This window comes from Ostrinia furnacalis, unplaced genomic scaffold (assembly GCF_004193835.3).
Source record: "Ostrinia furnacalis isolate ACB-3 unplaced genomic scaffold, ASM419383v2 OfSCF0606, whole genome shotgun sequence".
NCBI classification, from domain to species: Eukaryota; Metazoa; Arthropoda; class Insecta; order Lepidoptera; family Crambidae; genus Ostrinia; species Ostrinia furnacalis.
This window is the reverse complement of record NW_021130845.1, coordinates 661617-676915: the sequence shown is the minus strand read 5'-3', so window position 1 is coordinate 676915 and position 15299 is coordinate 661617. Positions and strand designations below refer to the sequence as shown.

Below are 15299 nucleotides of genomic sequence, written 5' to 3'. Positions count from 1 at the left end.
TATAGGCCTTATACAGAAGCTCAAATTGCACAGCGTGCTATGGAGAGGGCTATGCTCGGTGTTTCTTTACGAGATCGAATCAGAAATGAGGAGATCCGTAAACGAACTAAAGTCGCTGACATACTAGCCCGACGGATACAAGCTGAAGTGGCAATGGGCAGGGCACATAGTACGCAGAACTGACGGCCGATGGGGCAGCAAGGTTCTGGAGTGACATGCAATAAATAATTTGAATTTGCAGTGGAGGCCGCGTACCGGAAAACGCAGCGTGGGACGTTCACCCACAAGGTGGACCGATAACATCATAAAGGTAGCAGGAAGGCGCTGGACGCAGGTCGCTACCAACCAGGCAACATGAAAAGCATTGGGGGGACCTATGTTCAGCAGTGGACGTCCTATGGCTGAGATGATGATGATGATGATGACTTACACTTGCAAGGGATATTTGCCGATTTAGCTGCTCTTTAAAACTCAGCGATATGGTGTTTCAGAATCAGCGTCTCGTATAAAACTCAATGGCCGACTAGCGAATTCACATAAAATACGCATGCGGCATATCGCGTTATTGTGCGACGAAGTTCAATCAAAACTTCGCTTGTTTTGCATCCATGTTGCATTCAATAGATATTTTGGTTTATGATTTTATGATAAATTTTTTGGGGTAAAATATTCGAAAAAACCGGATTTCAAAGTCAAAATCCGGATTTTTTTATAGCCTCAAAATCCGGATTTTTCAGATATTTTCGAATTTCGAATAATCCGGATTGCAATCTCTAATTCAAATACAAACAAACATAGATGACTTTTAAAATTGAAGTTATGTAATGATACCTAATGAGGTTAAAGGCATTCTTTATCAATATTTTGTAAGATTATTAATATAATCTTCTCGTATTGACACTTGTTCACACCTACATTTTCTTCCAGGAATTTTCTACGTCAAGCTAACCGAAGACCGAGACTGTGCGATCTACCTCAACACAAGCTCATTGGACTACGAGACCCTCTCCGAATACTCCTTAGAAGTCCAACTGGAGTCCATCCAGGGTCTGATAAACCCGGAGACCAGTAAAGCAGTTGTAAAGGTTCACGTGACCGATGTCAATGATAACGCGCCCGCGTTCGTGTTCAAAGAACAGAGCACGATAGCGGGTGCTGTGGGGAAATACTTCGCGATTGTTACTAAGGATATGCTGCTGGATACGAATGTGTTGCAAGTTAAGGTTAGTAGCTTCATAATTAGCGCTTAACTGAGTATTTCTTGAGGTAGTGAGAGGTGTGAACTTCAGTCAGAAGTTACGTCATACGACGACGTTACGTGACGTCACTGTTACCTAAGCTCTCTGTTACTGTTACTCTCTGGCTCAGGGACCTATTTAGTTATTTTCATCCCAACTAATATTATAAATGCGAAAGTAACTCTGTCTGTCTGTCTGTCTGTCTGTCTGTCTGTCTGTTACGCTTTCCCGCTTAAACCTCGCAACCGATTTTGATGAAATTTGGCATAGAGATAGTTTGAGTCCCGGGAAAGAACATATGATAGTTTTTATCCCGGTTTTTGAAACAGGGACGCGCGCGATAAAGTTTTTCTGTGACAGACAAAATTCCACGCGGGCGAAGCCGCGGGCGGAATGCTAGTAACTAGATAAAAGACGATTATCAATTTCTAATACTTTCGTTTTAGAAATTGATAAAATCGTCTTTTATCTAAAAATGTACTTTCTGCCAAACAATGCCATCTAAGGGTTCTACCTCACTTAACACCAGGTGCGATTGCGGTCAAAAACCTGCCTTGTCATGCATAAAAAAAAATCTGAATCTCCTCTCCTAACTCATAGAAAATCGTATGATTGGTTGTATTTCATACATGCTCATTCATACATCCATACATTCATTTTATATCGTCAGGCTTTAATTCGGTCCTGCTAAATTTCTAAACATTTAAATATCTCCTTTTCATATCTTCTCAATAAGTATACTTTTAACTTTTTCATTACAATTTAACAGGCTAAAGACAAAGACAGCGGCGACTACGGCAAGATAGAATACCACAAGCACTCCTGGCCCAAAGCAGCGGAGGAATACTTTGCATTGGACGCTGACACGGGAGTCATAAGCAACGTCAAGACGTTTGACAGCGTGCCCAGTGACGTGCTGCCTTTCAAGTTCAGCGTGACAGCGAGAGACAACCCTAGCTCGCCGCAGGATTATAACATTGCTAGGGTTTCTGTTGTTGTGAGTATTTGATGAAGTTTTTTTTATATAATATTAGTATAGATTATGTAGGTATCAATCATGTATTTTCTTGTTCTGTTTGTGTGGAAGTCCGCAGAATGCAGTAGCTGTATCTAAAATGCCAGTGAAATTCAAGTCTATCTTTAACGTGGACTTCATTTATTAAACGATGAACTAACTCAAGTTCATCTAAGAAGTCACATTTTTTCCTACTTTTGCTAGCCTCGTGAGACAATTACTGATACAAATGAAGAACTTGTATGTTAACTTGTTAAAATTGAGGCTAAATCTGTTAGGATAATAGAATTTCAGTTCTTTCAAATCCTAGCTATAAGAATATCTATAAAATTATTTTTATTTCAGGTAAATCTCCTCCAAAAAGAAAACCAACTTGTGGTAGAAGTTTCCAATGTCAACACTGAATCTATGGGCCGGCGAGCGCGTAGCGTCCTCGCAGCCATAGAGAAAGAGAGCGGGCTTGTCGCTGGTTTAGAGAAATTAACGTATAGACATTACCTGGGAGTAAATGGCACGTTAGAGAGTGATACTAAAGGAACGGATATGTGGCTATATCTGGTCGATCCTTCTACAGGGAGGATATTGACTAGAGAGTCAGCGTCTGCGAAGAAGTAAATATAAAGTCACTGTCCTTAATTTTAATTAAAACACATAAGATTTATAAATCAGAACATACTTGGTATTGGAGCTAGCTATAGGGTGTTTTTTTAGAGGTATACAACTTTAAAATGAAATAAAATATGTAAAAATATGTTTGATTCACATGGTATTGGTTTTGTTTAAAAGATGTTCTTATGCCATTTATGCTTCAAAATGATTTCGGGTCAAAGGGCGCCACGATCGGCTCAAATGTAGCATAATCGAGATAACCAATTTTTAATTTCTTTTTCGAGCAACTGGGGCCATACATCGGCAATAACGTGACGAATGTTGGCATTTAATTCCGTAGTTTATCTGCGCAGTAGTGGACTTCACATATCCCCAGAGAAAATAATCCATATGTGTGAGATCACCCGATTGTGGAGGCAAATTCAAAGATCCATCTAGTGAAATTATGCGCTCATCGAATGTTTCCCGCAATAAATTGAATGTGTCGCGTGCTGGTTGAATGGTAACACCATCTTGTTGAAACCATAGCTCTGCCACATTAATATCATTCATCTGAGGAATGAAAAGTTACGAAAATTACGTCGACCGTAATATGGACGTTTGTATGGAAAACTGAACCATGATTTTTAAAATGCATTTTTGCACAATTTGCAAACGTTGTTCTGAAGTAATTCTATTTAATTATAAAATGGCAAAACATACTGTTCACAAATGTACCACCAACTATCAAATTAAATATCACTAGAAACAGTGTAACCATTTTGAAGTTGTATACCTCTAAAAAAACACCTTTATAAAGACCTTAACTAATCCTTTAGAATGCCCCATCCCTAATCTATCTACTACAATTTCATACCTAACCAAATTAAAAGTCTACCCCTGAGTCTTCTGAAATTGTTTTCTAATGTTTAATGACATTCATTGATGACTGAACTGTTGCCACCACTCTTGAGATGGAATAAGGTTCAACGTCAAGCAAAACATTTTTCTCTATATTAGTTAAGACTCTTTGTTTATTTCTAAACCACCACTTCTTTCAGGGCCGTCGAAAGCGGCGTCCACAAAGCTGTAGCGGCCAGTCTACAATCGCCAGTTAGTCAAGTGCGAGCGCCGTTAGTGCCCGCAGAACAGCCCCGAAGGCCGACGCATATGGCCGCGGCACCTTTAGCTACGGCCTTACCGGCTGCCTTAATAGCATTGGCGGCTTTGGTGCTGGTAGCGGCCACTGCGGCTACGATATACATCTGTGCTTCTTGGAACAGGTAAAATTAGTCTTAGGCCATTTATGAGTGCTTGCAACATTCATTAAACGCTAGGTATAGGTTGACGTAGAACGCCGCGGCACCTTTAGCTACGGCCTTACCGGCTGCCTTGATAGCATTGGCGGCTTTGGTTCTAGTAGCGGCAACTGCAGCTACGATATACATCTGTGCTTCTTGGAACAGGTAAAATTAGTCATAGGCCACATTTGAGTGCTTGCCATACTTATAAAATGCTCAGTATAGGTCGACGTAGAACGCTATGGCAGCGTTACAACGGCGTTACCGGCCGCATTGATAGCATTGGCGGCTTTGGTGCTTGTAGCGGCCACTGCTGGTACGATATACATCTGTGCTTCTTGGAACAGGTAAATACCCAATACAATCGCCAGTTAGTCAAGTGCGAGCGCCGTTAGTGCCCGCAGAGCAGCCCCGAAGGCCGACGCATGTGGCCGCGGCACCTTTAGCTACGGCCTTACCGGCTGCCTTGATAGCATTGGCGGCTTTGGTGCTGGTAGCGGCCACTGCAGCTACGATATACATCTGTGCTTCTTGGAACAGGTAAAACTAGTCTTAGGCCACATATGAGTGCTTGCAACATTCATAAAATATTCAGTATAAGTCGACGTAGAACGCTATGGCAGCGTTACAAAGGTGTTACCGGCTGCCTTGATAGCATTGGCGGCGTTGGTGCAAGTAGCGGCCACTGCAGCTACGATATACATCTGTGCTTCTTGGAACAGGTAAAATTAGTCTTAGGCCACATATGAGTGCTTGCAACATTAGGTATAGGTCGACGTAGAACGCTATGGCAGCGTTACAACGGTGTTACCAGCTGAATTGAGTATTGAGCTTTGCACTATAATGAGAACTTAGTGCTTCTTAGAAATCTCATAAAACAGCTACAAAGGCTGACTTAGAATGACTTGTAGACCTGACTAATCACAATCCCTTTAACAACGAAGAACCTTCATGTAGTTCTTGGAGCAAGGTAAAATTCGTGGTCTCACACAAACGTCACATAGCAATGTGAATATACATTGTCTCTTCCCAGTATTTTTATTTCGTATTTTAATTTCAGTACTCTACATTAAATTGTTCCTTTGTCCAGGTACAAGAAACACAAAGAGCAAGCAATCCAGCAGTACGGGACTCTTAGTATGAGCATGCCGCCTCCCAGACCGCCGTCGGGATACGAGTCAAGTGAAGACGAGCCCGCGCCGAGATACGAGACTCAGGTAAATTACCTGTCAAATTGACAGATAGTTGTAGATAACCAGCGGGGTTACTACGAAAAACGTTATCCAAAGTTTCGAATGTTGCCATCCCTCTCACGCAAAGCGAGATGCCAGCATGAGCGACGGTGACAGATAGACACGAAACTACGTAGGCAGCGTTTCGGAGTAGCCGTCTAGTGTCGTAATAACACTGAGGCTGAGGTAATAAGACTTAAGTGAACAATAAGCGGCTACACTCGACCTTTAAAGATGTTATTGGTGGACAACATATTTCGCACCGCATGTGGGTGGTTCAAATGACTTAACCCCATTGTCTCTGACATAATATGATCATTATTGCCATTGATAGAAAAGAATAAAATCGTTTTTGCATAATATTATGTACTTGCGTCATCAACTATTGTACATCTTAGTCCACTGTAGAAATGTTTAATTAGTAAATATAGTGTTGTTTACGCTAAGTTACTCTTGCAGAAAATATTGTTGGCAAATATATTTGTCAATATTTAAGTCTACATTGTAAACAAGTACAATCGACGTCACTTAAAAGCAAATGTTGTGGAATCTTACGTAGTTGTTATAGGGTCTATTTTGCTTTGCCCACAGGTTCTCAACATGGCGGTGGACGACGCAGACTTGCAACTGGACTTCAGTCCAAACAACCACGCGTTCAACATCCACAGTGTGCAATATTTATCCAAAGACAATGGTATGTGCATTTAAATTGTCTACTATAAACAATTTGTTTTTTATTTATCGACGCAACTTTGTACACAAATGTTGACAACAAAAGAATAATGGATGTCTCAATTAAAACAAATGAAAAGTGCATTGTCATTGAAATAAACATCTACTCATATTAGTAATTTCAAACTCGTTTATTACCCGCATTTCTTATTTTTGTGACGGCAGCCAAACCTCTATAAAAGATATATGTATTTGGGCCAATATAATGCCCACCTTTAAATTAAAAAAATCTGCAATTTTTATGTCACTGCAACGCAAATTATATTATCATCCATTTTTCATAAAGAATAAATTGACAAGATATTTGAGCCATTAACAAAACATAACCCTTATGTTTCATTATTTATAAGTGCATTTTAGAATACATATTTTTTAATATTATTAGGAGAACGCAGTCCTACCCTCTCCGAAACAGCCACCACCGCAAGAGCGTCAAGCGTCAACGAGAACGGTGGCACGCTCAACAACAGTCACTTCGACACTTTGGCGAACAACTCAACCATCGCTCGCAACACTCAGACCCTCAACCGACGAGTGCCTAACAACCACGCGTTGAACAACGCTCTAGGAACGTTACCGAGAGTCAACAACAATAATGTTGGAGGGGGATTGCTAGCAGCGACGCTTGGGAGAAAGATAAACGGTGGGAACAACCATAAGAAGAAAGCGTCGCAGCCGATCATGGCTTATGATGAAATTCCGGGGCTGCAAAGGTAAGACTTTATACAGCACCATCTAGTTTTAAACTAAGGAAAGCTTCATCATAATCATCATCATCATCATCATTTCAGCCACAGGACGTCCACTGCTGAACATAGGCCTCCCCCAATGACTTCCACATCGCACGGTTGGTAGCGGCCTGCATTCAGCGCCTTCCTGCTACCTTTATCAGGTCGTCGGTCCACCTTGTGGGTGGATGTCTCACGCTGCGTTTGGGTGGGTGGACGTCCCAAGGAAAGCTTGTGCTATGCGAACTAGACATACGTTTATAACATACACCCATCAATCCCATCAATAGGGTCAATACGAGTGCTATGCAAGGACTTATTTAGAAAACGCCCAGGCCAAACACATTAAAGTGTTCAATAAAAGTTTGAATTGAGTCTCTGGCATAAGCGTCATATTAACGTTCTATTTTTCGTGGCTGAAACGATGATGATGACGATAATAATAATGATGAAAACGACCTTTTACACTATAGATTTTAGATAATTTACTTGCAATAAAATATCGTATCTCCAATGTAAATTTTACTAACCAAATAGAGAAAAGATTAGGTACTCTGTGGTCTCCGCGGTCATATTTAACTCTTAATTTAATTAAACAACGTTATTTCATAACCTTAACACTTACATTAAACATACCCACTATTTAATTAGTTCACACACCTTACTCATTGTACAGTCGGTCAGGTTAACTTGCTACAAAATGATAAATTCCCCCAGTGGATGTTTAGCCGTATGCCTTTATCCATAAGGTTTAAAATTACTTGACGAAACGTATTACTGTTTGCTTTGACCGAGCCATTTCTTGTTTCTCTTTGATATTTTAGGTCTGCTATTAATGAAACAGGGATCCATTCTACTTTTGATGTTAGTTAACGTTATAATGATACCCTATCACGTGCACGAATAATTTAAAGAGTATTTATTTTAAGTGAAAACACGTTAGTTTTAGAACAAGCAGAGGTTGTTTCGTTGTTACTATGACATAAGTTGGGTTCGATTTATCTTTTTGTAATGGCCTGGTTGTTTTCTATGTATTTATATTTATAATATTTATTTTTAAAAAATCAGAAAGCTGTAAGCTATCTTAATATTCATCAAAATCGGTTCAGCCAGTGCAGTCGCTTGCATGATTACAGTTATCAAGTTCAAACAGCTTTATCGATCTCTGATAAAGTTTCCAATAATGCAATACATAGAATGCTATCTATTAAATAAAAGTTGTTAGTACAGGTGACTCGATTAAAAGTTATAGATTGTGACTGACAGCTTTCTTCAGATCAGTTACTTAATTCCCAGAAAGTGTCATCAGATCCTTGTACTGAAAAAAATATCCTTTGACATTTTACACTGCGCCTCTAGTCCCAAACTAAGCAAAGCTTGTACTATGGGTACCTACACTAGACAACGGATATAAACATACATACTTAAATGCTTTTTTTTTGTAAATACATACAATATTATACATAGAAAACACCCAAACCCGTCACAGAAATTAAAATTCATCATTTCAATTTCTGCCCGGCCGGGAATCGAACCCGGGACATCTCGGCATAGTAGTCCGTTCTGAACCACTACACCAAACGGCCGACACTATACTGATATAAATATTTTTCACAGGGCATCAGAGAACGACAACGTCACGTTCGGCAAAAGAAACTTTACGGGTTTCTCTTACGACCAATCGCCGGTGGAGACCACGACGGAACTATAGTGACACTTATTAATAAAATTGGAGTAGGTATTTTAATGAAATGATATAGGTAACATAAATTTGCTTTTCTTTCGGAGCATTTTATGAAATATTGTTTTCAAACAGATTTTTTTATTGTTACTTATGTTTTTGGCTTTTCTGGCTCCCTTTAATCCCTTACCGTGAACTTGAAAAATGTTATTACTTTTATTGCTGTTTTTGTGTCAAATAAGATTATTACATTAATGATTGAATATGTTAAAAATGAAGACAAAAACAAACAAATTTATGTTATCTGTTTGTACGGGCGTCAGCACATCAACCCATCCTAAATTCTCAATTGATTTTCAACCTTTATTCTCATGGTGTAAAGTTAAAAATCTTATTAAAGATGAGTGATAGGTTGATCTGCTGTTTTCGGTACTTTTAAGAAAGTGAGAGTAGATTGATCGAAAAACAATATTGAAATGGTGAAGGCGATGGAATAAGTTTATAGTGACTTACCATTTGTTTTAAAGAAGTGAATAACATAGACTAAAAGTGATATACTTTCCGTCCGTAACACAGCACATAGACAAACTATGTGTTGAGTAGTTAGCATAATATGTGTTCAACGAATGTTAATATATTTTAAGTATGATATATCGCCGACTGAAAATACTTCAACGTGATGAAAGTTGATGTAAATAACGAATTTTTTAAATATTTTTGTACGTAATTGTGTATGCACTTACTTAGCGATGGCTAGTCTTTTATAATAATTGAACAAATTGTGCATAATGTAATAACTTATGGATGTGTATATAATTGAGGCATTACACAGTAGTGTATATTAGGTACCTGAGATGTAAATACAGGTACAAAATAATTTTGTATAAAATGTCTTTGTCGAGTCTGTTACCTATTTAAATCTTGCATTTTTGAAAAAAAATATTGTATCTATCACATTGATGACAGTTTATGTTTCGACATACATACTTGCCAGTGTTAGGACTGTATCACATTATAGTTGTACAGTCGCCTTTATATGAACCCTTTATAGAAGTATGAGTTCTTCAATTGATTTCGAACCTTATGCCAAGGAACATAAAGTTCATAATACGTTGAAGATTTAATTTTTTTGGTACGTTGATATTTAGGTGACTGTACGCTAATCGTTGAAGCAAAAGGTAGTTTTTAATGTATATTTTTGTAGAAAATATAGCTTCGGTACATGAGCTTTACGTGTAAGATGTTATTTTACGTGTAAATACGTTCGCATAATACCCTAATGTATGATAGAAAAATATATTTTCAAGATCTATGTGTGGTTCAGTCCTAACGCGTTTATTTTCCGTTTTTATACGAATTTTGTGCCAGTTATTGTTAAATGTAACTTTAAGAATACAGTTTTGTACTTATCATAATAAAATAAGAATGCTCATTTTTTATTTTTTTTCTAAATATTGAGAAGCGGATTTGTGCCAAAAGTTTTATAAAATGATTTTTGATACGTTTTTTAACATTTGTATGTAATTATTGGCTAGATAAATAAAAATGTTACCTACCTATTCTATCCTTTGTAAATGAATTGTAAATTTTAATATAATTTTTATTCCACTGTGAAAATGAATGTGTAATATAATTTTTTAAATAGATTGTTAATATTTTTGTGGAATAAATTAATTTTTATTATTATTTCTTAATGTGTTGTTACTTTATTTAGAAAAACAAACCTTTACAAATGATATGAAAATTAAACTTGAGAATTAACTAAATATTGATCTAGCAGCGCGAGCGGCACGGGTGGGTGTTTTTGTAACGTCAAATGTCAGTGAAACTTCAAATCTCCTTCAGATTTATATTCTCTGTCACGTTATAATAATATAATGTTTTCAACATCAGGAAACTGCTCCATTGAAATGCTTGAAGAGCAATTTATTTACAATACCTCTTTATCATCTATTGAAGAACAAGAAATGCAAGTGGAGTTCTTAGAATCGTTTTCTAGTTCTGAATGAAGTGATAAGTTATAAGTATGATACATAATAAAATTAGTTACATAAAGTAATATACGATTTACTTATTTTTCAAGACATTTTTCTATGTTAAAAACCCGATGTATAACCACATTCTTCTTACACATACCTAAAATGTGTATTCGTACTTCATGTTCATTAATATTAAAGTCATAAAAGTAAAAAATTAAACAGTATCAAGATCGTTTAGTCCAATTTCCCCAGTATTGCTCTCAACAAAGTTTATTTTCCCTATTTGCCATGAGATTCTGGTACACCTTATAATAGATACACTTTACTACAAATAGTGTTAAAAATCGGAACCAGCACTTCGGTAATGATGGTGGCGCCCCCCTGTCAGTGTTACGGGTGGGACAGTTCGTTTTAGTTCATCTATTTATGGCATTTATAGGAGGGCGCTAATACATCTTTGCCTCGATGAAATTTTATCGCAGCATATTATTTATTTTATTAGTTAAGTCCATGTGAGTGATCAGAACAAAAACTTATTAACAAAATATATTCAATAAGTGGTTATTATTCAATAAGTGCACAAATCAGAGGCTCCTAGTCTAAAATTCTTATAATCGAAATTAAATGATCTAAACTACAAATAAAAATTCAAATAGTACTTTAGAAATTGAGACGCGTAAGGCACGGCGAAATTACATCTATTTATATTACACTAGCGGCCGCCCGCGACTTCGTACGCGTGGACCTCGTTTTACTCCATTAGGGGTGGAGTTTCGTAAAATCCGCTCTTAGCATCTATAGCGCATACATTTAAAATTTCAACTCTCTTACTTTAAACACATATGACTTTCATAATATAAACTTCCAACCCTCCTTTTATCTCCTTAGCCCCCGTAGTTGATTTCTAATGATAAATTTTCAGTATATGTACCACCACCACCACCACCATTTCAGCCATAGGACGTCCACTGCTGAACATAGGCCTCCCCCAATGCTTTCCATGTTGATCGATTGGAAGCGGCCTGCGTCCAGCGCTTCCCTGCTACCTTTACGATGTCGTCGGTCCACCTTGTAGGTGGAAGTCCCACGCTACGTTTTCCGGTACGCGGCCTCCATTCCAGAACCATTCTGCCCCATCGGCCATCAGTTCTGCTTTTTTTTTGTAAATACAAACTTATTATACATATTAACACCCAGACCCATCACAGAAATTAAAATTGAACCAAACCCAAACTTGATGCGATTGTGTCGTTTTATTACGAATTACCTTCCAGCTCCATCATTAGACCCCGATTACTATATAGAATTAAAATACTCATCAATACAAAACGAACGAGCCCAAACTCGATGCATTTAAGTCGTTTTATTATAGAGTTCCTATGGCCACCTTCCAGCTCCATCATCAGATCAGCTCCATGTCATCATAATATTGCATGGTCATCCAAATCACATGTGTTTGCGAAATTTCAGCTTAATCGGTTGCCTGGAAGTGGGTCTTAATTCAGTTTGCAAGATTCCACCCATACAAATATGAGCCAGTCGTTGTAATATGACGTCACGCGCATAAAATGGCGGGCCGGCCGCCGCCTGCACTTTTAAAATTCAATATCTTGGAAACTAATTGACGTATCGAAATAATTCATTCACGTGTATTTTTAATTTTTAACAGAGAATACAGAAAGCTAAAAAACAAAATTAGTGAACATTCTTCATTGTTGTACTACATATTTTGTTTTGTAACATTTTTGATATTTTCTAAAAACCGCAATAAACAAATTGGACATGTATGTGACAATTCAGAGGTATGATTTATTTATGGTGATCAAAGAACACTAAAAATATAATTTAACTGGAGTCCACTTTGATCATCTTGGTGATCAAAGCCAGGTGGAATAGACCATTAACCCCTGAGAACTCTTTTGAGACTTGTAGCACAGTATATTTATGAGCTAAAGCAGTACGGAAGCTTAGCCCTTTCGGCGAGTTAAATACCTACACTTCAACTGAGTGTTAGGGTTGGCACTCTTAATCTTTATAAAATAATAAGGTTCTTACTTACTTATTTATTAAAACGTTTATTTAGGTTTTTTTATTATCAAATACCTAATGGAATAAATTAATTGACTAAGTAGTTAACAAAAAAATAAAACGTTAATTAGGTTCTATAATGATCGAATACATAATCGAATAAATTGATTAAGTATTATAAGAGGCCGTTAGAAGATCTATTCTCATAAATAAAATACCGGATACTTACTTTCACATACCTATTGCCTCATTTTAAATACAGTTCATCACTTAGTACAAAAGCGTGCGGAGCAAATTACTTTATCAAATAGAACACATAAATTGTTAAAAAGCGTAATTACGTAATTTAAAAAGATCTATTACAAAATCAGATGTAAGCACTTTATTTAAAAAGTAATATTTAATCATTTTTACAACTCAGAATTATTACGAAGTTTAAAAAATGAAAGTTCTGGTTTTGAAGATGCCCAGTTCAAGCAGCCGTATACTACGCAATACACTCGTGGCATGTTTTTAAAAATACAGCGGACAGCGCATGCAATAAAATTATTATTAAAAACACAACGCGCGCGACACTCGCGACGGATGGACTGCGAGGTTCGCTTAGAGCTCGTGTAAAGCGTGCGTCTGTGTGCGTGAGTCTGATTTCGAGCGTTTGTATGAAGCTTCCGTACTGTTTGATTTATCTACTGTGCTTGTAGTTTCTGAGACTTCGTGATGAGTGAGTGAGTCACTTAGTCATTCAATGACCTTTCTTTCTACTAAAATTATACGTACCTATAGTAATTATCATTAAAATCAAATAAGTAAGTACCTACCAACCTAAGTAATTAAAATAAAGACCCTACCAAAAAATTAACAAATTACATACAGAAAATAAAAACGAAGTAGGTAATTCTTATCCTATTTAACTACAATCGCCCACGCGCCCATCCCATTTGTCCGCCGCTGAACCGTACCCTAATATTCATCTCGGTAGATGGCGGCACATAGTAAGAATTTGCAAGGAAGTTTGTAAAAAGTCACTAATTAACACTTTGATTTGCTCGTTTAAACACAGTGAATGATTCAAATAGGTACATACAGTGAATGGTTCAGTTACATAAAATATCTTTATTTATTAAATTTTCAATATTATTTACGAACAGCGCTATTCATAGTACATGTAATATTTAGTTACTAATTTACTAATGATGTCGATAGATGGCGTTTGACAGCTTTCCCTTCATGAATATTTACGTACCTCAAAAATTTTTGTCAGGCGCAAGAAGATTTTAACCAATGACGATAGATGGCGCTTTTCCACGTCTTATGAAAATCCCAAATATTTTACGGGACCCTATTTTTTTCCAAAATAAAATTTAGCCTATGTTACTCGTGAGTTATGTAGCTTTCGAATGGTGAAAGAATTTTTAAAATCGGTCCAGTAGTTTTTGAGCCTATCCATTACAACTAAACAAACAAACAAACAAACAAACAAACAAACAAACAAACAAACAAAGTTTTCCTCTTTATAATATTAGTGTAGATAATATTACAACTAATAGACACTCTTGGTAACAATATTTTATAAACTATCTTGCAAATCGTGATATGTACAAAAATATTTATTCCATCTTTCTTTACTATCTAGCTCAGTAATAAATACAAACTTTGTACTCAAAAACGAACATACAAAAAATGAACACGCATAAAACTTTTAAAATGCTGTTCTGTGATGATATCGTATAGTTAAAATGCAGCATTTAACCTTAAAAATAAATAATAGGTAACGTGCAAATTAGTAATCATAACTAAGCAGAATACACGAAACATATACTGCGTTTACACTGCGCGGAAATTAGCCAAGTCAAGTCAAAAAAACAGTGGAGTGGGGATGAATTATGAATGAATTTCATCCCCACTCCTCTGTTTTTTTGACTTGACTCGGCTAATTTCCGCATAGTGTAAAAGCAGCATTAGAAATACAACACTTCAGAATGTAATTCACTTCACAGTATTGGCACCAGTTCACAAAACTGTTTCTTTCATATCGGTTAGTAGAACCGATACTCTTCAAATCAGGCACGCGAGTTCTTTCTTCTTTGCTTTTCCAGTTGTTTTCTGTGGTTGTGTCTTTTCCTTGCGATTACTGCTATTAGTATCACGACAACAGCCAACGCGACTGCTATACCTATCCACCAATACATGTTGTAAGATTCAGTCAGGTTAGGTTTTGATTCTAAAATTTTAACAGTCGTTGTCTCTACCCCGTCCTCATCCCCAGTATCAATAATATTGATTTTCGGCGATTCAGATAGATCTGGTATAAAATAAATGTTCATCGGATTCGACAGCGCTATTTTCGTCAAAATTTGCATTGAAATCGTACGTAAGGTCTTTCTCGTCTACGTTAAGTTCAGCAGGATCATAGCGATCAAGCGTCTATTGATTCGATATTGTTTAACACCTAAGATGTTTTTATAGTATAGATACGTTATACCCGCTCAAGACTGGCAATGCAAAAGTAAGCCAATTGTACTGCTTGCATTCAGTCGGGCATGATCGGTTGCCGCGAACAGCCACGAATGCACTTCCCGATTGCCTTCCTATTTATAGCCTGACCAGGAACATAAAAACCCTGGCATAGAGGCGCTTCAATTGCATTTGATAGTGCAACACTGAGTACAGTCGTACATGTGTTAAATTAATAGGCTAAATTTATGTATCAGGATTCAGGATTACGGGCTAATTTGATATTTTCATAAATGAACGAAAAATATTATTAAAGGTAACCT

At 37.0% G+C, this 15299-nt stretch overlaps 1 protein-coding gene across 1 annotated transcript in view; it reads left to right on the top strand.

Moving 5' to 3' along the window:
• Window positions 1-9925, top strand: part of LOC114366269 (cadherin-99C-like) — a 10560-nt gene extending 635 nt beyond the window's left edge. Inside the window, exons 2-10 of the mRNA XM_028323095.1 lie at window positions 928-1223; window positions 2008-2235; window positions 2599-2864; window positions 3903-3955; window positions 4514-4682; window positions 5233-5359; window positions 5966-6068; window positions 6492-6819; window positions 8452-9925. Coding sequence (XP_028178896.1) covers window positions 928-1223; window positions 2008-2235; window positions 2599-2864; window positions 3903-3955; window positions 4514-4682; window positions 5233-5359; window positions 5966-6068; window positions 6492-6819; window positions 8452-8545 — 1664 coding nt within the window. The 3' untranslated portion in view covers window positions 8546-9925. The remainder of the gene's footprint in view (window positions 1-927; window positions 1224-2007; window positions 2236-2598; window positions 2865-3902; window positions 3956-4513; window positions 4683-5232; window positions 5360-5965; window positions 6069-6491; window positions 6820-8451) is intronic.
• The last annotated feature ends 5374 nt before the right edge of the window (window positions 9926-15299 follow it).